This window comes from Hyperolius riggenbachi, chromosome 12 (genome assembly GCF_040937935.1).
Source record: "Hyperolius riggenbachi isolate aHypRig1 chromosome 12, aHypRig1.pri, whole genome shotgun sequence".
Taxonomy (NCBI): domain Eukaryota; kingdom Metazoa; phylum Chordata; class Amphibia; order Anura; family Hyperoliidae; genus Hyperolius; species Hyperolius riggenbachi.
Window position 1 is genome coordinate 154,277,274 of NC_090657.1, and position 23,560 is coordinate 154,300,833.

At 43.2% G+C, this 23,560-nt stretch overlaps 1 protein-coding gene across 4 annotated transcripts in view; it reads right to left on the bottom strand.

The window, feature by feature from the left end:
• The window catches only part of PRPSAP1 (phosphoribosyl pyrophosphate synthetase associated protein 1), a 72,635-nt gene that overhangs the window by 22,764 nt on the left and 26,311 nt on the right, over positions 1 to 23,560 (bottom strand). For 2 of the 4 annotated variants that reach the window (XM_068263239.1, XM_068263240.1), the window contains exons 2-8: positions 14,556 to 14,730; positions 13,052 to 13,104; positions 12,904 to 12,970; positions 9,162 to 9,334; positions 6,941 to 7,056; positions 6,355 to 6,410; positions 4,374 to 4,519 (exon numbers count right to left, since the gene is read on the bottom strand). In XM_068263239.1, coding sequence (XP_068119340.1) covers positions 4,374 to 4,519; positions 6,355 to 6,410; positions 6,941 to 7,056; positions 9,162 to 9,334; positions 12,904 to 12,970; positions 13,052 to 13,104; positions 14,556 to 14,719 — 775 coding nt within the window. In that variant the 5' untranslated portion in view covers positions 14,720 to 14,730. Of the gene's footprint in view, positions 1 to 4,373; positions 4,520 to 6,354; positions 6,411 to 6,940; positions 7,057 to 9,161; positions 9,335 to 12,903; positions 12,971 to 13,051; positions 13,105 to 14,555; positions 14,741 to 23,560 lie in introns of all 4 variants that reach the window. The other 2 variants (XM_068263237.1, XM_068263238.1) reach the window with 1 other exon arrangement.

Below are 23,560 nucleotides of genomic sequence, written 5' to 3' on the forward strand. Positions count from 1 at the left end.
GATAGGCTAAAGATTTATGTGGGTTGGATCAGAGCACAGGATGCAGCACTGCAAGACACGCACAATGCACTCCTAGCAGGCACACAGCAAATAGCACGACACTTTCCATACTTGGCAGCTCAATGCCTGGATACGGGGGCTGGCGTTTGCCTAATATCAAAAGCATAGGAAGCATATAAGCAGTGGCTCTCTGTAGGCACAGGTCAAGCCCTCCCTCTGGAGGAAGTACTCAAGGTTAATCTAGCCATTGACATTCTCTGGTTAATACAGAAATGTATGGATGCATACCACGGCTGTTATAAAAAAAGCTTTCCAAAGAGGCCAAGCAAACAAAACTCGTCTTCTCTCATTAGTTAACAGAACCCTGTTAGTTCTCTTGCCAAACCTCCAGAACAGAATCCACTTAATGTATTCAACTTCCCAGACACCATTACACTTAAAGTATACCCAAACTGACGAGTGACATGATGAGATAGACGTGTTTGTACAGTGCCTAGCACACAAATAACTAGGCTGTGTTCCTTTTTTTCCCTTTCTCTGCCTGAAAGAGTTAAATATCAGGTCTGTAAGTGGCTGACTCAGTCCTGACTCAGACAAGAAGTGACTACAGTGTGACCCTCACTGATAAGAAATTCCAACTATAAAACAAATTTCCTAGCAGAAAATGACTTCTGAGAGCAAGAAAGAGATAAAAAGGGGAATTTCTTATCAGTGAGGGTCACACTGTAGTCACTTCCAGTCTGAGTCAGCCACTGACCTATCTGATATTTAACTCTTTCAGGCAGAGAAAGAAAAAAAGGAACACATCATAGTTATTTGTGTGCTAGGCACTGTACATACACATATCTATCTCATCATGTCACATGTCACTTCGGGTATCCTTTAAAGAGAAACCGTAACCAAAAATTGAACTTCATCCCAATCAGTAGCCAATACCCCCTTTCCCATTAGAAATCTTTACCTTTTCTCAAAACGGATCATCAGGTGGGTCTGTATGGCTAATATTGTGGTGAAACCCCTCCCCCACAGTGTGATTTCAGGACTATGGACCTGACAGTTTCCTGTCACAACTCTTTATATATACACATAGACATATACGTCATACAGTATATGCTAGACTGTAATCCAGGCTGAGAATAAAGATTTAAAGGACAACTGTAGTGAGAGGGATATGGAGGCTGCCATATTGATTTCCTTTTAAGCAATACCAGTTACCTGGCAGCCCGGCTGAGCTATCTGCCTGCAGAATCACACCAGAAACAAGCATGCAGCTAATCTTGTCAGATCTGACAATAATGTCAGAAACACCTGATCTGCTGCATGCTTGTTCAGGGGCTATGGCTAAACGTATTAGAGGCAGAGGATCAGCAGGATAGCCAGGCAACTGGTATTGCTTAAAAGGAAATCAATATGGCAGCCTCCATATCCCTCTCACTACAGTTCTCCTTTAAGGAGACAGGGTCTAGGTAATAATAACTATAATAAATGAAGGGGACCTTCATCCCCCTCAGCAATCCCACTGTTACTTTTCAACTAACCAGTCCTGTCACCACTGTGGTTCTCTTTTCCCTTCCATTGCTCATGCAGCTTCTGGCTTGTGCGTTTTGGTAATGTGCAGCGCACAGGTCTGCACCATTCACTATCTTCCCTACTGGTTCCCCAAAATACAGTGGGATTGGACTAGGGACTAGAATATGCAAAGCTATCTCCCCTATATACCACTGTGAGGTAGCTCATCTCAGGTACTGCTGACCATTCCTCTAGGACCGGGCATCTCAATGCTGTAATTTTTAACACATTTGCCAAAACCTCAAGCAAACTTTTTTCACATTGTCATTATGAGGTGTTGTGTGTAGAATTCTGAGGAAAAACATGAATTTAATCCATTTTGGAATAAGGCTGTAACATAACATGTGGAAAAAGTGATGCGCCGTGAATATATTACGGATGCGTTGTAGATATGTCGGTTCCTTAGCTGCAACAGCAGATAGGCTGGGCCCAGCTTTTCATCATAGCTTAGCATATACAGGTCCTTCTCAAAAAATTTGCATATTGTGATAAAGTTCATTATTTTCTGTAATGTATTGATAAACATTAGACTTTCATATATTTTAGATTCATTACACACAACTGAAGTAGTTTAAGCCTTTTGTTTTAATATTGATGATCCGAAAAAGTACTTTGGACCACTGAGCAACAGTCCACTGCTGCTTCTCTGTAGCCAAGTTTAGTCGCTTCTGCCGCTGTTTCTGGTTCAAAAGTGGCTTGACCTGAGGAATGTGGCACCTGAAGCCCATTTCCTGCACACACCTGTACACTGTGGCTCTGGATGTTTCTACTCCAGACTCAGTCCACTGCTTCTGCAGGTCCCCCAAGGTCTGGAATCGGTCCTTCTCCACAATCTTCCTCAGGGTCCGGTCACCTCTTCTAGTTGTGCAGCGTTTTCTGCCACACTTTTTCCTTCCCACAGACTTCCTACTGAGGTGCATTGATACAGCACTCTGGGAACAGCCTATTCGTTCAGAAATTTCTTTCTGTGTCTTACCCTCTTGTTTGAGGGCGTCAATGATGGCCTTCTGGACAGCAGTCAGGTTGGCAGTCTTTCCCATGATTGTGGTTTTGAGTAATGAACCAGGCTGGGAGTTTTTAAAAGCCTCAGGAATCTTTTGCAGGTGTTTAGAGTTAATTAGTTGATTCAGATAAGGTTAATAGCTCGTTTAGAGAACCTTTTCATGATATGCTAATTTTTTGAGATAGGAATTTTGTGTTTTCATGAGCTGTCTGCCAAAATCATCAATATTAAAACAATAAAAGGCTTGAACTACTTCAATTGTGTGTAATGAATCTAAAATATATGAAAGTCTAATGTGTATCAGTACATTACAGAAAATAATGAACTTTATCACAATATGCTATTTTTTTTAGAAGGACCTGTACTGTATTTTTATAGAGAATTCACTGGATTAGTACAGTTAAGGGCCAGTTTCCACTATAAGCGTGCAAAATCACATGTTATTTTCTGGAGACTAATTTGCATGTGTATGTGAATTCACATGCGTTTCCGTTTTTTTGCATGCACATTTTTCTCTTTTCTTTGTCTCTATTGACATAAGTGAAAACTCACGTAAAAAGGCTTACACAAAAAGCGAGTAATCTTGCACTCGGGAATGGACTTAAAACACTGAGGAGATGGAACTTCAACTTGTGGAAAAAGTGTATTCTACTAGTAAGGAAGGTGGAACAAAGGCAGAAATACAGAAAGTTTTATAGATGTATAATTCACAACACGCCTCTGCAGCACTGACTGAACTCTACTGAGCCTTGATTAGTCCTGGTGTTTGGCTGGACTTCCTAGTGCAGAAACCAAGCCACAATGTCCCTAGGCCAAGAGATGTAAATTACATATAGGTTACAACTCCCAGCATGAACTGCAGCAATACCACCGTGACCACTTATAAACAATATAAGCTGTGCCAAGGATACACAGCATGGAGGACAGCACAGATACGCGGTGGCTAGGCAACAAGTAGCTGACCCCCTGCCCCACCACCACAACACACCATTTATGAAGCTCCTTTAAGGGGAGGTTTGTTCAACATTTTTTTTTTTAATCTAAGGAGTTCAGTTAAGCTGACAAGAATAGCAGGTTGAGACCCAGGTGTTGAGGTAGAACTCTCTCCTAGTCACCCACACCACAAATGATACAATGGCAGTACAAAGCATGTTAAGGCGCGTACAAACGCCATATTTTTGCAAACGATGGGTCAGTCAGACCCTCCCGCAGGGCGGTCCTTCTGCCGACAGTAGGAGCAGATCAGTCAACAACAGTCTTATTGGTCTGCTGACAGCCTGTACTCACGTCCTACTGTCGGCAGAATGACCGCCCCGCAGGAGGGTCTGACGGACCCATCGTTTGCTAAAATACGGCCAGGGCCAGTTCAAGTAACAATTGGGCCCTAGGGCAAAATTAGCCTGGGCCGGCCCCCCCCCCCCCCCCCCAACAGCGACCACCCGGCCAAAAAGCATTATTAGGGGCCCTTTGTTGCAGTCAAATTTCCCTCCTGGGCCCCTGAGCTGGCTGCTGACCCTCCCCAAATCACCTCCCAACTGAACTGTGCTCCCTAGGACCTCTGCAGTGTCTATGCCATTGTAGTGTCTCACCTACCCGCCAGCACAGATGAGACGCTATTCTGCCAAAGACTTTGCAGAGTCCCTGGGGAGCAACAATTAAGATGGGGGAGGGACACCTTGTGGGCCCCTACAGTCTCTGGGGCGATTGCCCATTTTTTCCTATGGTAGCTCCGGCCCTGAATACGGCGTGTGTACGGGCCTTTAGGTGATTATTGTAATCAGAGATAAGTGGGAAGACTTACAAGGAATCTCCAGTCCTGGGTGGAGCGTTGTGTTCTTAACAGTGGGTGGAGAGTGGCGTCCATCTGCCATGTCATGTTCTGCACACTGCGCTTCCCCATGGATCACTGCAAGTCCAAGACGCAGTCGTTCTGCATAAGATTGCGCTCTTGGGTTATAAAATTAAAGCCATTAATACATTGTAAAAAGTCATTTGCAAGAGCTTTTTTGAGGGACATTATTTTATATATACACACACAACTACAGAAGAATCCCTTTATAGTAAACTCAGAAAGACCAAGAAAAGCAGGTTACCACATCCGAATTGGTCATACGTTGTATATTTATACAGACGCATATGCTGGGACCTGAGGACAGAGTTTACTATATCCAGGTTTACTATATCAGAGTTTACTATAACGAGATTCTACTGTACAAGAAAGGGCATATTATTTGAGCATGAAAAGCAGTGTAGCTGCTTTAAACACTCACAAAGTTGAAGGTTAAAGTTCTACTGCAATTACCAGCAGGATTACAATCTAAGAGGAGAAGGAACGACAGGAAACCGTAGGTAAAAGAGGAAACCAGTGTTGAAGCGGTAGATAGTTGGTTGTTACAGAGTGAATGGTTAGAGCACAGATGAAGATAGGTAGGCAGCTATAAACAGGTACGTTTGAGGTACTGCTTAAGGTGGGGAAAAGTCTTGAAGGACAAGGACAAGAAGTCTACTGAAAGAATGCGGCCAAAAGGGAAAATGTATAGGTGTGTATGAGAGGAGATGATAGCCCTGATTTTTTTTTTCATCTTATCCACAAAATATGTTTTTATCACTTAGCAAATGAACAAGCAGTAAAAAGTAACAAGAGTAATTTCAAGCTCAAGACAGGAGTTTATTCCAAGTACATCTTGGCTTGCTGGGGTCTGAAAGGTATTCTATTGAGAAGGTATAAGAATCTCTCCTGTGAGCATACTCAGGAGAACGGTTTACTACATCACTGGAGGAGCAAAGAAAGGGCTTTTTTTGGAAGCATTTGACAAGGTAATCAGAACCAAAAGATATAGACAAGACATGAGTCATAAAAGAAATGTAAAGGCAAAGCATAGTAGTATCAATTTTCCTTCTAGTGAGCAGACTGGGCCTGAGATAGGGAGTGGTGCAGCAGCCTTGAAGAAAGGAATGTAAAGGTGAGTATAGTAACAGGATGGCCTGAGAGAAGAATGTTGCTGTAGTCTTGGTCAGAGGAGTTCATAAGTAAAATTATAGGTCTCAATTTTAAAATATGGATCCTTGGATAGAGTGCCTTGCAGCAGAGACTGTCCAAACAAACCCAACTTGAGGAGCAGTAAATGCAGCTCTCCAACACCCAGTGTGAACCTTCCAAATGTGTTTTTCAGAAATACTAAAAGGCAATTTTACCATTGGGGCAAGAGCTGAATATTCTGCCATTTCTGTTTCAAGAGTACTGCCATATTGCTTATTTTCTACTTCTAGTATTTACATTCATTTAAAGCTGATGCCCCCCCCCCCCCCCCCCCCGTAGCCATCACTTATCCAGGTGGAAGGTGTACAAATAACATCTGTGACCTCTCTAAATGCTTTAAAGCACAGTGGATCTACCCCCCTCCCACTGGTGAAAGCTTTTGTTTGCTCCCTGCCAATGTGTGCAATAAAATCATTATCTGCCTGAAATTTCCCTGGTCGGGATGGCCCTGCCGTCCACTGAAGTAGAGCAATAAAAGCCTCAGCTTGACTTTTAAATGGAGAAAGGAGAATTTGAAGTTTTGGCGGTGAATAAAAATAAAAGGTGTAACTAATATGTTTGTTAAAGGATCTCACCCTTAGCTCATTTGCAAAAGAGTTCTTGAGTTAGGCCATTTTAAACATTGCTCAATATGTACAGAACCACAGACATCACACTTATAGCCCATCTTCAGTTATAATTGTGACTCTCTAAAGAGGATAAACAGTTTCTTCTCCCTTTATCTATCTGCACTTTAAATTACCTCTTTGCTGCATCTGGAGACTTAGCAACTATCACTGCATTTCTGTAATCCTGAATCTGAAAAGGAGGAAAAGCGTACAGATGAGTAGCTGACCAGATAAATACTTTCTACCTCTTGCAGGACTAAAAAGAAACATACTTGCACAGGGGAAACAGCCTTTAAAATAGAACTGAAGTTAGATTTAAAACAAACTGTTTCACTTATCCGGGGCTTCTGCAAGCCCCGAACAGCTGTCCTGTCCCGTGCCGGTCCTCCACGAGCCTCCGTTCTCCCGCAGTTGATCTGTTCCTCAACTTGTAAGTCGTTGCCAGTGCAGCTCTGCCTAGCGTAACCTTTTAACGCATTCCCATCGGCAATAGCGCTGTTGTGGACTGGAACGCGATGAAGGACACGCGTGGCCAGAGCCACGCAGGCGCAGTGGTCCGGCAGCAAAACCGAAAGTAGCTGGCGGCGGGAGAACATAGGCTCGTGGTGTTCCGGCATGGGACAGAACGGCTGCTGGGGGCTTGCAGAAACCTCAGGTAAGTGAAACACTTTGTTATAACTTCAGTTCTGCTTTAATTCATTCAGTCATTTGGAGACTCACCTCTTCCTGGATGTACTGTAGCAGGAAAGGGGAAGCTCGGAGATTGTCCACAGGAAAATTAAAAAATCCCTGAATCTCTTTTTGATGCAAGTCCATTGTGATGATGTGAGTTAGTCCTAGCATGTACAAGAAAATGGACAAAAAAAAGTCAGTTACAGCAAATAAGAATACAATAGCTATAAAAATACAATAGCAAACTCAGTTTTTAAAATGTATAGGTTGCATACTTGCCTAAGAAGAAGAGGGAAAGGCTCTGGATCCTCTAGGGGCTTCCCATGCCTTCCTCAAAACCAATGTTGCACGAGGACATATCCAACACACTCCTGCTGGCTATATTAACCTCCTTGCCGGTTATCCCGAGCTGAGCTCGGGGTAACCTGCGCAGGAGGATTGTTCAGGCCCCGCTGGGCCGATGTTCACAATTTGTTTTTTATTGCACACAGCTAGCACTTTGCTAGCTGTGTGCATAACTCGATCGCCGACGCTCGCCGCCGATTCGCCGCTACCCGTCGCGCCGCATCGCCCCCCACCCCCTGTGCAGCCTGGCCAATCAGTGCCAGGCAGCGCTGAGGGGTGGATCGGGACTCCCGCTGACGTCCACGACGCCATGGCGACAGGGGAAGCCTTGCAGGAAATCCCGTTCTGAACGTTGCTGACTCAGTCCTGACTCAGACAGGAAGGGAGTACAGTGTGACCCTCACTGATAAATTCCAACTATAAAACACTTTTCTAGCAGATAATGGCTTCTGAGAGCAAGAAAGAGATAAAATGGGAATGTCTCATCAGTGAGGGTCACACTGTAGTCACTTCCTGTCTGAGTCAGGACTGAGTCCGCCACTTACATACCTGATATTTAACTCTTTCAGGCAGAGAAAGAAAAAAAAGGAACACAGCATAGTTATTTGTGTGCTAGGCACTGTACATACACGTCTATCTCATGTCACATGCCACTTCGGGTATCCTTTAAGGTCCGTGCATGGCAATGGTGGGGGTCGAGGAGGAAATGGGAAACCTCTGCACTATCCAGAAGCTTCCCTCTACCTAGGTAATTATCTAAAACTTTTTTCTTTTTTAACCACTTCAGTACTAGCAGTTTCTGCCCCCTTAAGGACCAGAGACTACTGGTACAAAACCTGGGCTTACCAGCAGTCACGCCGTAAGGAACAGCCACTACCGCCGATTTCGCCGCTCTCCAGCCACTGCAGCTCACTCCAGGCCTGGATTTATACTGTTCACTGCCCTAGGCCAGCTGTATTTATAAACACCCTCTGATGACTGATTGGCTCACAGGGTCAGGAGCCAATGAAAAACTCCTGACTGGATCATGGAGCTCTGAAACAGTGAGAGGGCGGAAGTTGAAATCTACACCTTGGCAGGCTTAAGCGGACATAAAGAGGGCCTATATTTAAACTATTGGGCAGTCTGGTACATACTGTGTACCCAAGAGATATCCAGGCGCATCACATCCCAATTCAGGTAAAATGTTACTTTATTCCATAGACATATATATAATATTCCATAGATATTAAAATCTATACATAAAAGGTCAGATCCAAAGGACAGCCCTGCAGCCTGCAAGATTATGTCATAGAGGATTGCCAGGAGATGCAGAGGAGGTCAACGTTTCACCCCTCTATTGGGGCTTTCTCAAGACTGTAGCTCAATACTGGTGCTATGGTCTTGAGAAAGTTCCAATAGTAGGGTCAATCTCCGCCCTCCTCCGTACCTCCTGACAATCCCCTATGGCCAGAGAAGGATTAAGATGTAATGGGGCCCAAGGCAAGGGGATAGATTTGGCACCCACTTGAGGTCCTCTTGATAAGCTGAAGTGGAGAAAGATCAGCGGAAGGTGGCAGGTGGGCCCCTTGACACTAACTAGGCCCCAGGCATTTGCCTAGGTTGCCTGGTGGATGATCCTGCTCAGCCTATGGCACAAGCTTGCAGCCTGCAGGGCATTGTGCTGTCCTTTGAATCTGGAGCTATTATGTATGGATTTTACTATCTATGGAATAAAGTAACATTTGACCTAATCTAAGATGTAATGCGTCTGGATAGGTCTCGAGTACACAGTCAGTTAGCCACTCCATCCCATGGATCTCAGTCCAGACAGGAACATCTTGAGAAGATGCGAGTAGCACTGAGATATTTCTTTTTTGCCTACAAAGTCTAGTAAATACACAGTATTGCAATTACAAATAAAACTTGACTGACAGCTTCATACCAGCATTGGATAACATGGAAGCCAGTAGCTTGCAGACAATGGATCCCCTCTTGCGCATCTTGCTCTGCTTGCTGTATGGAAAATATGGAATGACTCCAATGATGTTCTTGGCGCAGGAGGTCCTCAGAGCGTACGTCATGATCAGGAGCTCCATCACTGCTGTGTTCACATCCCTGTGAAAATACAGGATGACATTATTAATCTGGAGAACTAGACTGCTTTATAATCTGCAATATACAGCTTCTGCCTACATTTCAAAGTGGACCTGAACTCTAGCACAGGACAGAAGGAAAACCGAGAGAAATGCACCCTGTATGTATTTAGAGTTTCGCCTAGTGAAACTGCTAGTTATAGCAAGTTAACAACAAGATGCGAGTGAAAGCTGTGTCAGCCAACAAGCCAGCTGCAGTAGTTCTATTTTTCATCCATGCATTTTAATGTAGACCTGAACTGTTGCCCGGGACATAAGGAGACCAGAGATAATTGCATCCTGTATGTATTTAGAGCGTTTAGACCGTCTAATTCCCCCTCAGCCCACAAGTTGTTATTTGATCTCTCAACTGTGTCACCTGGCTGCCTTGGCAAAGCAGCTAATTCGTAAACACAGAATGTTAACCCTATGTCTGCTTCCATGAAAGCAGGAAATGGATACACTGCAGATTTATTGCAGGATTTGTATCAGCTGTAACAAAGAAATGTTTTTTCTTTCAAGGTTATTATGCTGTTGCTTATCTTTTAGAGCAGAGAGGATGTTCTGAGTTCAGGTCCGCTTTAATAATATTTGACAAAACTCAGTGCACCAGGATTGTGTAACAGTAACAGTATGACAGTGGCACACATGCTGTGATAATATTATGACCTTGAAGACTAAACCATATGAAGAATGCTCTAGGCTAGAGATAATAACACTTGTGCTAATCCCCGATCACTGGCAGCTGCTGATAGTAAAGAAGCCAGGCTTACGCTGAGTGTCGTGTAGGTTTAATCACCTTATAAAGGGGACAGAATATACCTGCAGAATAAAATTAACTCAGCCTTCATGTGTTTCTTTTAACAGCTTCTTTTTAGCTGTATTTATTATTCATAACATAGCACAAAGAAAAACTTTTCTAGCGTTGTTTGCAAGCACTATACAGAGGTATTGTTTGCGTAATATTTCACTAAGGCTAAATTTCCACTTGCCCCTTGATGTTTCTAGTGGAAATGTACCCTCCGGCCCATCTTTTCATGTGCATTTTTAAAGACAACATGTGCAACTGTATGTTAGGTAGCGCGCACATTCTCCAAAGCTTTGCAAGGTTTGTCAAAGATGTAGTGTCTGGAAAAATGTATATACAATCACGTTTTCCCTACTCACAAGCAGGCTCAGTTCCGGGGGAAGGTTGTTTGTAAGTTGAATTTCTTTGTAAGTTGAGTCATGTGTTCTACATAGTAAAGGGTGGATAAATGATTGTTCTCAAAGCTCTTCGAGACCAGCTGCATACCCCCCTTAAGGACCAATCATTTTACATGGGGGGAGGGGTGGGGGGGTCAGGCAGCCAGATCCCTGCTGGGGTTTGCTGGGCTGTGTGTCCCCCTGCCTCCAGATGTCCCCCCTTTTGGCAGATGCCTTTACTCACCTCCCAGGCTCCAGCGATGAGCAGCTGTGGACACCTCCGCTCTCGCTTGCTTCCCCGCTCTGCTGACGCTAAGTTTCGGGTCGCGGCTTGATGTTGTCATCAAGCCGGGACCCGGCATTTAGTGTCAATACAGCAGGGATGCCGTGCAGAGCGGAGGGGGAACGCCAATCGTCGGGGGACCGGCAGGAAGGTGAGTGGATCCTCTTCCTTTCCCCTTACCGCCGCAGTTCTGTAAGTGACCACTATGATCCGCCAGCGATCATAGTGATCAGAAGCCATACGCGATGGCTTCTGATCACTGAGGGGAGAGGTCAGCTGTCATATGACAGCTTAATCTACCCTCTCCGGTGCGCACGATCGGGCCGGGACAGTTCGATAGCGTGGACATTGAATCTACGTCCAGTCAGGGCGGCAGCACCACCTGCTGGACGTAGATTCAAACTACGTCGGTCCCCAAAAGGTTAAACCACTTACAACACTTTATACAATGCTGTAACATCAAAAACATTGTTTAACAAAAACACACTGTACTGTATATTTTGTACATGAAGACAAATTGGTTTGTATGTATGGAACGTTGTAACTTGAGTTGTTTGTAAATAGGGGACTCTACTCACATAAACATGTTTTTAAGTTTCTGAACCACGTTTAATTTTACCTTTAACACTGTCCCTTTCAGCTGACAGAGCACACATAAAGGCATAGACGCACAGTGACAAGCCAGCATTCATACATGCCAGTCACATGATCAACAGCCAGAGAGGGCTTTTCATGAAGGTATTCTGATTGGCTCTTTGCCAAAGTTCTGGGGCTCTGTCTGCTAAAGAGGCCAAATTCCAGCACTGTCAGGGAGATGGCAACCAGGGAAAGTGTGGAGCAAAGAAAATAAGACTCCCTGAATTATAACCTGACTAGAGAACAATTATGTATATAATGTACTGCTGCAAATAGGTTAATACATAATTAGGTTGAATGGAATTCTCCTCTGTTTGAGCGGAGTTTAGCTTTAAAGCGACACTGAAGCAAAAAAAACAAAAACAAAACAAACAAAAAAAAAAAAAACACACGCATGATATAATGAATTGTATGTGTATTACAGATAATGAATAGAACATTAGTACAAAGCAAAGTCTCCTATAGTTTTTTTTTTATATATAACACTTTATTACAAATCACACACTAACAAACAGAGCAGAGCTAATGACCCTTTAAACTCCCCTTGAATAAAACCTTATCTGAAGCTGTGTCTCACGCTTTCTTTGCTTTTTAAGTGCTTCAGAAAATAGGACAGTCTCCGACCCAAGTTAGGTTGGAGAGCTCAGAGCAGCTCGTTTACATAGATGACAACTGACGTTCCTTAAAGAGACACCGAAGCAAAAAAAGAAATTACGATATAATGATTTGTATGTGTAGTACAGCTAAGAAATAAAACATTAGGAGCAGAGACAGAAGTCTAATATTGTTTCCAGTACAGGAAGAGTTAAGAAACTCTAGTTATCTATGCAAAACAGCCATTGAGCTCCACGACTTTTAAAGTTGTCGAGAGCTCTGTCTTCTGAAGCTTGTTATCTCAACTGTCATATTATTTTCTTTTTCTCTGCAGAGAAGGGCTCAAAAGTTCACTAGACTGCTCTATAAATTTATTTAAATGCTGAGAAGTGTGTAAATTGCAAATATTAGAGAATGATGCAACGTTATTAAAAAAAAAAAAAAAAACTATGTAAAACTGAAAATAAAAATATGAGAATATTTTCTTTGCTACCAATGTTCTAGTACAACTCGACCCTCCAGCTGTTACGGAACTACAAGTCCCACAATGCATTTGCCTTTATGAGTCCTGACTGTGGCTGTGCATTGCAGCATTGTGGGACTTGTAGTTTCTTAACGGCTGGAGGGCCAAGTTTGCCCATGCCTGTTCTAGTAATTATCTCAACTACACATCCAATTCCTCATATTTTTTTTCACTTCAGTGTCTCTAACACTTTCAGTACTGGAAACAATATGAGACTCATATCTGCGCTGCTACTGTTCTATTTCTGAGCTGTACTACACATACAAGGCATATATCATATCATTTATTTTCACTTCAGATTCCCTTTCATATGGAAGTAGGAATGTCTCACCTTGGGATTGTCTGTATGATGAAAATATCCTGTCCACGAACAGATTCCTTGATCTCCACTCTAGTTTCTGCAGAGACAAAGCCACAGCTAGTAAAAAGGTAGACAGCAGCAAAAGACACAGAACAGATAAAGAAGAGAAAAATCTCACCTCCATTGGTTTCCTGGTAGACAACTGCTTTTCCCAGTTCTATGTCCAATCGCCTACAAAAGAGCAAAATATTTCAGTATATCTTAAAAAAACAAAAAAAAAACAAAAAAACCTTATGACCATCCAGGCATTATTCTCTGACCTCCCTGTTTCAAGCTTAACTGTGCAAACAAGACAGCAATTGAGATTTTTACAGTCTGATCATAACATTTCCTTTAAAGGATAACTGAAGTGAGAGGTATATGGAGGCTGCCATATTTACTTTTGAACAATACCAGTTGCCTGGCAGCCCTGCTGGTCTCTTTCGCTGCAGTAGTGTCTGAATAACATCGGAAACAAGCATGCAGCTAATCTTGTCAGATCTGACAATGTCAAAACACCAGATCTGCTGCATGCTTGTTCAGGGGCTATGGCTAAAAGTATTAGAGGCAGAGGATCAGCAGGAGAGCCAGGTAACTGGTATTGCTTAAATGGAAATATAGTGCAGCCTCCATTTCCCTCTCACTTCAGCTGTCTTTTAAAAGCGGACCTGAACTCAGAACTTCCTCTCTGCTCTAAAAGATAAGCAACAGCATAATAGTATGCATAACAACAGCATAATAGTATGCATAATACCAGCATAATATGTATGAGCCAAACCAATCCCGGGTACAGCTGCCCTTTGTATTTGCCGAAATAAAGGATTCTGATTCTGAATAACCTTTAAAGAAAAAAGGATTTCTTTATTACAGCTGATACAAATATAATGATAAATCTGCAGTGTGTCTACTTCCTGCTATCATGGAAGCAGACATAGGGTTAACATTCTGTGTTTACAAGCTAGCAGCTCTGCAGAGATTCCTGTGCTGACACAGCTGAGAGATAAAATTACAACTTGTGATTAGTCACAGATGAGAGGGAATTAGACAGGCTAAACGCTCTACATGCAGGGTGGATTTCTCTGGCGTTCAGGTCCACTATAAAGCTAATGGGAATTTAAAAAAACAAAAACAAACAGATACTTACCCAAGGAGAGGGAAGGCTCTGGGTCCTATAGGGCTGCCCTGCTCCTCTAACGGTCTCTGCGTTCCAGCGCTGTCAACCCTGGTAGCAGTATTCGGCCGGTTGAATACTGCTCTCTGCCGCTGCAGAAGGCTTCGGGATCCCGAGTGCTCCTAAAGACGGGCCGCACCCTACTGCGCCCTCTCTCGCACATGTGCAGTACAGAGCTGCCCATGTTAGACTTATGAAGCCTCCTGTGGCAGAGGGTTCAAATGAGGGGGACATTGATGGAATGCGGGGACTGTGAGAGGAGCAGGAAAGCTCTACAGGACCCAGAGCCTTCCCTCTCCTTTGATCCACTTTGGAATAAGGCGGCAACATAACAAAATGTGATACACTGAATACTTTGCACTGTACATATAACCACAATACTGCTTTTAGTTTTCCATTGAATTCATGCAACACCCATTAGAACTTGCATAGACTCCTCTCAGACATGCAGAGATGAAAGGCTCCTACTTACTCTGTAATCCTCTTGGCCAGCTCTACACAGGCAGCGCTGGAATTTGCAGAGAACACTCGGTAACCACTTCTGGCTGAGTTCATGATACAGGGACCATTCAGCCACTTTGGGGGCCGGGAGTGAGAGAAAACAGACTTGTGAGGCATTAACATCCGTCTGGGCATGATGGTGACACCTGAAATACACTAAGACGACTCCCTGATCAACAAAAACATGGCACACCAAAGCACACAAAACACAAAGACAATGGAGTAAAGGAAGGATGATGCTATGGCAGGGCCTGGGTGGGAAACTGGTTCAGAAATATTGTGTCATTCTTCTAGTGGTCCAGCACACAAGCTGCTGAATGCAAGAGAGAATGACACAGCGACAGCTGCTTTCTCAATGGTCAGTTCGAATACCATCCCAGGAATCTTTACCCATCATGTACGCTGCATTTTACCGCTTTCAGCAGGCAAGCAGAAGTTATGGGATTAGTTTACAGGGACGCTCAGGCTCATATGCAGTTAGCCTTTTCTCCTGAGTCTTCTAGGTGATATTTTCTCGCAGTTTCCAGGTACAAATGTATTATTGTCATATGGATTCTGCTAGCGGGTGGGGTGACTCATGGGGAGACCATTGGGATTAATGTTAATTGTAAATTTGTGAAAATCCACAAAAACTGTTTTCTAAAAAAAAAAATAAAACACAATGGCCTCAATTCACTAAGCTTATCTCCTGTCTTTAATAACTCTTTTAGAGTTGTTACCATGGTGATAAGGCATGTAGTATTCAGGAAACATTTTACCTCAGGCAAACCTAAAGTTAACTCTTCTGTCTTTAAGTTAACTCTTTAATCCTTAAAATAACTCCAGAGTTAAAGACAGGGGCCAATATGCAATTCACTTTTTCACCCAAGTTTTCTCCTAGGAGATAATTTTTCATCTTTGATTTAAAATGACTTTCCAGCATTTTCAACTAAAAAAGTACCAAAAAGTAAATGAAAAAGTACTATAAAAATTATTTTGAGCATTTTCTTGCTTTCTAATGGCTTAAAATGCATTTTATTAACAAATTTAAAAATATCACCCAGGAGAAAACTCAGGTGAAAAAGTGAATTGCATATGGCCCCGGCTGTTCATTAACTGCGTGTGAAAGATAACTACAGAGGAGGTAATTTTAACCACTTCAGCCTTCAGTCGTTTTCACTTTGATGCATCCGAGCAATGTTCACCTCCCATTCATTAGCCTATAACTTTATCACTACTTATCACAATGAACTGATCTATGTCTCGTTTTTTCCGCCACCAATTAGGCTTTCTTTGGGGGGTACATTTTGCTAAGAGCCACTTTACTGTAAATGCATTTTAACAGGAAGAATAAGAAAAAAACTGAAAAAATGCATTATTTCTCAGTTTTCAGCCTTTATAGTTTTAAAATAATACATGCCTCCACATTTAAAACACACATATTGTATGTGCCCATTTCTCCCGGTTATTACACCGTTTGAATTATGTCCCTACCACAATGTATGGCGACAATATTTTACTTGGAAATAAAAGTGCATTTTTTCCGTTTTGCATCCATCACTATTTACAAGCTTATAATTAAAAAAATATATATAAATATTTCATGTTTACATAGATATTTAAAAAAGTTTAGACCCTTAGGTAAATATTTATGTGTTGTTTTTTTAACCTCCTGAGCGGTATGGACGAGCTCAGCTCGTCCATCACCGCCGGAGGCTGCCGCTCAGGCCCTGCTGGGCCGATTTGCTTCAAATAAAAAGCAGCACACGCAGCCGGCACTTTGCCAGCCGCGTGTGCTGCCTGATCGCCGCCGCTCTGAGGGTCCCCCCAGCCGCCCGAGCCCTGCGCAGCCGGACCAATCAGTTCCGGCCAGCGCTAAGGGCTGGATCGGAGGTGGCTGACGTCAGGACGTCGGCTGACGTCCATGACGTCACTCCGCTCGTCGCCATGGCGACGAGGAAAGCCAAACAAGGAAGGCTGCTCATTGCGGCCTTCCTTGTTTGTTCTGGGCGCCGGAGGCGACGGAAGAACGCCTCCGGAGCGCCCTCTAGTGGGCTTTCATGCAGCCAACTTTCAGTTGGCTGCATGAAATAGTTTTTTTTTAATTGAAAAAAAAAACCCTCCCGCAGCCTCCCTGGCGATCTCAATAGAACGCCGGGGAGGTTAATTGTAATGTTTTTTTTTCTTTATTATTAAACATTTTATGTGGGTATTTTTGGGAGGGTGGGATGCAAATCAATTTTTTGGGGACATATTGGTCTATTTTTTTATTTTTTTTTTTGCATTTTCATGCAGTTAGCTTTTTGGCCACTAGATGGCAGCCATGAGTTTGTTTACAATGACGTACGCTTAGAGTGACGTCGGGGGAAATAGGAACAGAAAAACCTCAGCTTCCGCGCGAAGCTGACGGTTTTTCGCGGGGGGAGAGCAATCAGTGATTGGGCACCATAGCCCGATTCACTGATTGCCTGGCTAGCGAACCGCGGGGCGGGAGTGGGCGTGCACACGCGCGATCGGCCGCGGGGGCGTGCGGCGGCGCACATGGCCTCCTGGGCGTAGCGAGTACGTCCAGGAAGCCAAAGTAGTTAACTACAGAGGAGGGAAATAAACTACAGAGGAGGAAAATTAACTACAGAAGAGGTAACGGAAGGAATGAAGAGATAAGATAACTCTCTTACTGTGTGGAGGTAAGTTTTCTCTTGCCTCATCTCCAGCATAATCTTAGTGAATTGAGGCCAATGTGTCTATGGTGAATGTAGACACTCGGCTTAACGTTCCGATCATTTACCATACTGTTCAGAGGCGTTACCAGTTTTCGCGTGGACATCTTGAAAGCTAGATCTGTTCTTTAGTCCAAGCTCAATTTTTGAGAGGTAATCAGCTCAGTGCTAAGTTTTGGGGATATGGTAGGAATCCAGAGTACATGAATAAAAACCCAGACATGAGGAGACATGTAAACTCCAGTCACTTGGTGTTCTTGCAGAGATTTCAACCTGGGGCTTTATTGCTGCAAACAGGGCTATGGAGTCAGATCAATTTCTGAGTATCTGGAGTTGGAGTTTTCATAAACGGAGGAGTCAAATTAACTTTGTACCGACTCCACAGGCCTGGCTGCAAGAGTGCTATCCATGTCGTCATTATGTTGCCCCCCCCACAAAACATATCTTATGTCTGTGCCTGTTTCACACTGGAAGTCCTGGAAAAATGCAAGCTCTGGCTTGCGTCTTCCCCCCCCCCCCCATCCCTTTGTACAGAGCATACGGTAGTAAGCTGCTTGCCAGGAAGCCTGCAAGTCTGTACAATTATTGTTCCTAATGCTGGGCATACACAGGTCGATTTTGCCACTCGATTCTCCTGCTCGATCCTCTTATCTTTCGCTTGTTCTTATCTTTTTCCATTTTCCTCAATGTGGAATCGATCGGGCGGGAGATCGGACATGTCGGGAATTATCTATCTTGCCATCTAAACGGATCAGAATCGAGCCGTGTATTCCCAGCATAAAGACCCAGGCACACGGCAGACTTTTGCGAACGACGGGTCGTTTGAACGTCCCGTCCTTCAGTCGTCCGCACGCGAAATCGGGCGTGTGTACAGACTGTCGTTCGGGTGATAAGACTGAGTTTGAGCGAACCGTCGTTTGCAAAAGTCCGACGTGTGTATGGGCCTTAAGATGCCATCCAATACAATCACAGATGGTTGTTTTGGGTGACAGAATTGTAAAGTGCATATATATATCTGTAGACCCCAGGGGTGTCATTCTGTTTCAAAATTTTTATTGAAAATTTTCAAATTTTCAAGTTTTAACAGACTGAACACGATGTGCATTAAAGTGAACATGGAAGACATGTGGTTTCCACAAACAAGCGTATATTAGAGCCTGGTTATACTGAGCCAGAGGCGTTTCACACCAAGATAATGTATTTGTATTCTAACAGGCTTCTCTATCATTGTATATAAGTCGTCTCATGTGTATTCAATAGGCCGGGGCCTGAAAGAGTCTTGGATATGATTACATATCGACCCTGATAGGGGTCATCATCAGAGAAAAGTACTATATTAGCAGTACAATAAAAGGAAAGGAAGGGAAAAAGGAAGAGGAGGAAGAGAAAGAGAGGAGCATGAAAAGAGAAAGGAGTTGTAGAAAAGGAAGGAAAAGAGAGAAAGAAGGAGAGGAATTCCCCAGGAGACGTGGATTATAAATTCCGAGTCACTTCTCATTGTGGACCAATGTAAGATATCCATGGATCCCATATTTTATGGAATCTTACCTCCCTAACCTCAAGTATACTCGCCATTTGTTCTTGTACCATAAAGGTTGTAACTCTCTGTTTCACCTCCTCAAAAGATACAAATTGTGTTTTCCAAGCTTTAGCTATTGTCTGGTTTGCTGCAATAAAAATATAATGGACAAGGGAGTTTTGAGTTTTTGTGAGGGATGGGATTTTAAAGTGGAGTAGAGCTGACCAAGGGTCCCTTGTAGCTCTTCTGCCTGTCAGCGAGTGAATCAGCCTATAGATTCTATTCCAAAATCTAGAGAGCATCGGGCATGTCCTGAAGGTATGGAGCATGTCCCCTTTAGAGTCACAACCGCGAAAACATAATCCTGCATTTGCTCCAGGTAGGTGAGCTAACCTGGCAGGAACCCAGTACCATCTCATTAGGACTTTGTAGGCCGATTCAATCACTGCCAGGTTAAGGGAGAGTCTAGGAATCACTCCCCATGTTTCTTCCCATTCTTCCTGCGATTTGCTGCTTTTCAAATCTAGCTCCCATCTGGTCCTATATTTATGGTGAAAAGAAAGAGGCGGGTCGTTTAAAAGTGCATAGAGGTCAGAGATTATACCCTTGGCAAAGGGCTCGTTGGAGCAAAAGCGTTCAAATCGTGTTAGAACCACAGGAAATTGCGTTTGTAGGGGTATTAGGGAAGACAGCCAGTGCTTAATTTGTAAGTAGCGAAATTTTTCAGATGGTGGGATCTGATATTTTTCCTGTAGTTCATTCCATGTTAGAACGCCTGAGTTACCCAAGAGAAACTTAATTTGTTCAATGCCTCTATCTCTCCACCATTTAAAGCTGTATGAGTTGTCATAGCCAGGTTTAAACAAAGGGTTGTTGATAAAGGATAATAGAGGCAAAGTGGGGGAGAGTAATTTTTTGGAATATCTTATCGAGTCCCATGTGTATAGGCAGTGCTGCAGGACTACACTCAGATCCTGTGGACGGAGAGCTTTTGATATCCATATGGGGGTTTGGACCGATTGAGGGGCGGCTGCTGGGATATCGAACAGGGACCATGCAGGCATTTTAGGGCCTTTATATAAGTCTATTAAATGGACCAGTTGTGCCGCTTGATAATAATGTATTACATTTGGTACTCCTAGGCCCCCACTCCTTTTGTGAGCGTACATTGTAGATTTAGGGATCCTAGGGCGGGTATCTTTCCAAATAAATTTTAAAAGTTTACTCTGAAGCATCCTGAGAAAGTGAGGGGGTATGCGGACTGGTAGCATCCTGAATTGGTACAAGATTTTGGGCAAAAGCGTCATTTTGATGGAGTTTATTCGACCCAACCAGGAGAGGTTATATGTAGCCCACTGGGTTAGTGTTTGCGTGATCCCTTTATTTAGAGAATAATTATTGCGGAAAAGCGTTTGATATGAAGAGGTTAATTTAATGCCCAGATATTCTAGTGTGGGGTCTGTCCAGGAGAATGAGAACTGAGTTTGAATATTTTGACAGGTTTCTCGAGATAAGTTTATATTAAGAGCTTTTGATTTACTAGTATTAATTTGTAGTCCTGACAGCCGAGAGAACTTAGTTAGTAGGTTAAATAGCTCCGGGATAGAGGATTCAGGTTGTGAAAGAAAAAGTAGCAGGTCATCTGCGAATAAATTTAATTTGTGGTGCACCCCTGCTAATTCTACACCCTGTATCTTGCTTTCTTGTTGAATAGCTATTGCCAATGGCTCCATGGCCAGAATGAATAAAATGGGAGAAAGGGGACATCCCTGACGGGTGCCTCTATAGATCTTAAATCTAAGGGAAGAGAATCCAGCGTAATGAACACTGGCTGTTGGATTAGAATATAATGTTTTTATCCATGTAATAAAGGAGTCCCCCATTCCCCACTTGCCCAACACTTTGAATAAATATTCCCATGAGATTGTGTCAAAGGCCTTGTAAATGTCCAAGGATAGGCACAGACCCGGGATTTTCCTCTTGTTAAGTAGATCTATAATTTGGATTGCTCTTAAGGTGGCATCCGAAGCCTGTCTACCTGGGACAAAGCCCACCTGATCTTTATGTATTATTTCCGCCAGGAAGAGATTTAGCCTGGCGGTCATAATTTTACTTAAGAGTTTATTATCTATATTCAGCGAAGATATTGGTCTAAACTGATATGGGTCGAGAGGTTCCAGTTCTGTCTTAGGGAGCATGGCAATATCTGCTTGAAGAGAGCTGCCATGAGGGGTGTTACCTGTTTTATAGGCATTAAATAGAGACACTAAAAGAGGGGACAGAATGGGTGCGTATTTTTTATAAAATAGGCCAGAGAACCCATCTGGTCCTGGGGTTTTAGAGATTTTGAGAGCCTTAATAGCTAGCAACACTTCCTCTAAGGTAATGTCTCTATTCAACGATGTCACCAAGTCAGGGGGTATCTGCGGGAGAGGAATAGTACTTAGAAAATCATCTATATCAGGACCACTGACTGTCGTGGGTTTACTGTATAACTTTACTAGAAAATCATGCAAGTTAGAGACTATTTTGGCTGGATCTGAAGAGATCCTGCCCTGTGGGGACCTAACCGCCAGGGTGGGGGGTTTATATAGTCGGTTTTTCAGCTTATTTGCTAATAGGGTATGGGGTTTATTGCCCCATCTATAGAATTTATTCTTTTGCCAACGTAAATGTTTTTCTGCCTGGTCTGTTAATTTTAGATCAAGTTGTGTGCGCAGTAAGTCCCTCGCTTTTTTGAGAGATGCTGTGGGGTTGGCTTTCCACTTGGCTTCTGCCAGCTTAAGCTTAGTGGTTAATTCTGTGATATCTTTTTGTTTTTGTTTTTTCTTATGTGAGGCCAGGCCTATTATGCGCCCTCGTATGGTGACCTTCAATGCTTCCCATATCGATATTGGGGACGAAACAGAATCTCCATTTATATCAATATATTCAGTTATATATGCATGTATTTGTTCTAGGGTGGGAGTATCTGATAAAAGAGAATCGTTCAGTCTCCATTTGAAGCTTGATTTCCTTGGGATTAGAGAGGTAAAATGAACAAGTAGTGGGCTATGGTCTGACCATGGAACCGTTAGGATCTTAGCTCTGGATACATTTGATAAAAGGTGCTGATGGAGAAATAGGTGGTCAATACGACAAAAGCTGCCGTGTGGGTTCGAATAGAATGTATAATCTTTTGTAGAAGGGTTTAATTCTCGCCATGCATCGCATAGACTCTGGGTTCGAAATAAGGTCTGGATGGATGAGGGTTGTGGTGCCCCTGGTGGTGATGTAGATGCCTGGGCTAGTGGACGGGACCTATCTAAGCTTTCATTAAGTACTGCATTAGTGTCACCGCATAATATCAGAGTGCCTTCACAGTGACAATTAATTACCTGAAGTAGGTGCGATAAAAACCTCTCCTGGAAGGTGTTGGGAGCATAATAGGAAACCAGTGTAATCTTAGTATCGTGTAATAAGCCCACTAGTAGTACGTATCTGCCCGTTGGGTCTAAAATTTGCTTTAGGCATTTAAAGGCAAGGCCTCTGCGAAAAGCAATAGTCACCCCCCTCACCTTCTCACGTGCCGCAGAGTGAAAGGTTAATGGGTAATGGCCGCTCAAGTAGGAGGGGCGAGAGGACACAGAGAATCTCGTTTCCTGTAAACAGACAATGTCAGCTTTGCAGGATTTGTAATAGCGGAATGCCTTAGATCTTTTTTGTGCAACATTAAAGCCTTGTACATTATGGGAAATGATGGTTAAGCCATCATGGTTAGATACTGTAGCCATTGGAAAGTTTTAAGATCAAAGATATTTGCGACTCGGATTTTGGAAATGACTTGGAATCTCCAGGGGTTAGTTCGAGGTACTGAGGGGAGAAAAAAAGAGAGGAAGAGTGAAAGTAGAGAAAGAAGAAGAGTTGTGAAGATTACGAGAGGATGCGTCCCTCTGGAAGGAGGCCAAACAGAGGGAGGCCATTCACATTCGGAACTTGGTTCATCCCATATTCGATGAGCATGGGAGGGACCAAAAATTCTCCTGGTTACAGCCAGGAGCAACACCATCATCATGGCGGGGGGGGGGGGGGGGGAACAAATGGTCCCCCTCAGCCGCATAGTTTGCATTTAACATTTTGATTACCAATAATTGTCACACATTTCAGAGAAAATAATAATAATAAAAAAAGCAAACAAACCCTCAAAAATAGACCACAGAGGGCCGGTAACAACCAATCAAAGTTACGATCAAACTTAATAAACCAAAAACCTGTTGACATCACAGTATTTAGGCCAACCTTATAAAACATTTAGTGTCAGGGGCTAGATTTATATATCCAGTAAAGTGAAGTGACGTTAGATAATATAAATCTAGGCCCAGAGTAGAATAAGCAATTTGGAGCTCATAGCCCATCAGGTGCTTGGTAAGTATGTTAAGGCAACCCCTGAATTCTTAATTCTATTGCTGATTAGCCCCAGCAAAAACATGGAGCAACTATAATACTATAATAAATCTGTAGATTAAAGTAAAAGAACTTTAACAGGAAAAGTCAGGGCTTATGAATGGAGTGTCTAGCAGAGCTCCATCTGCTCCATATCTAAATATGGAGGAAGAATGTGCTTCAGCGAGAAGGAGCTCATTGGAAATTCAGCCTGGGTCAGAGAAGCGTGACGGAGATTGTGAGTTTCCATTTCTTCTTGAGGAGGTGCGTCGGGGTTTGACTGTCTCCCATCCAGGTGCAGAGCTTGCGGAATGTTGACTGCGAGCTGGAAAGCCT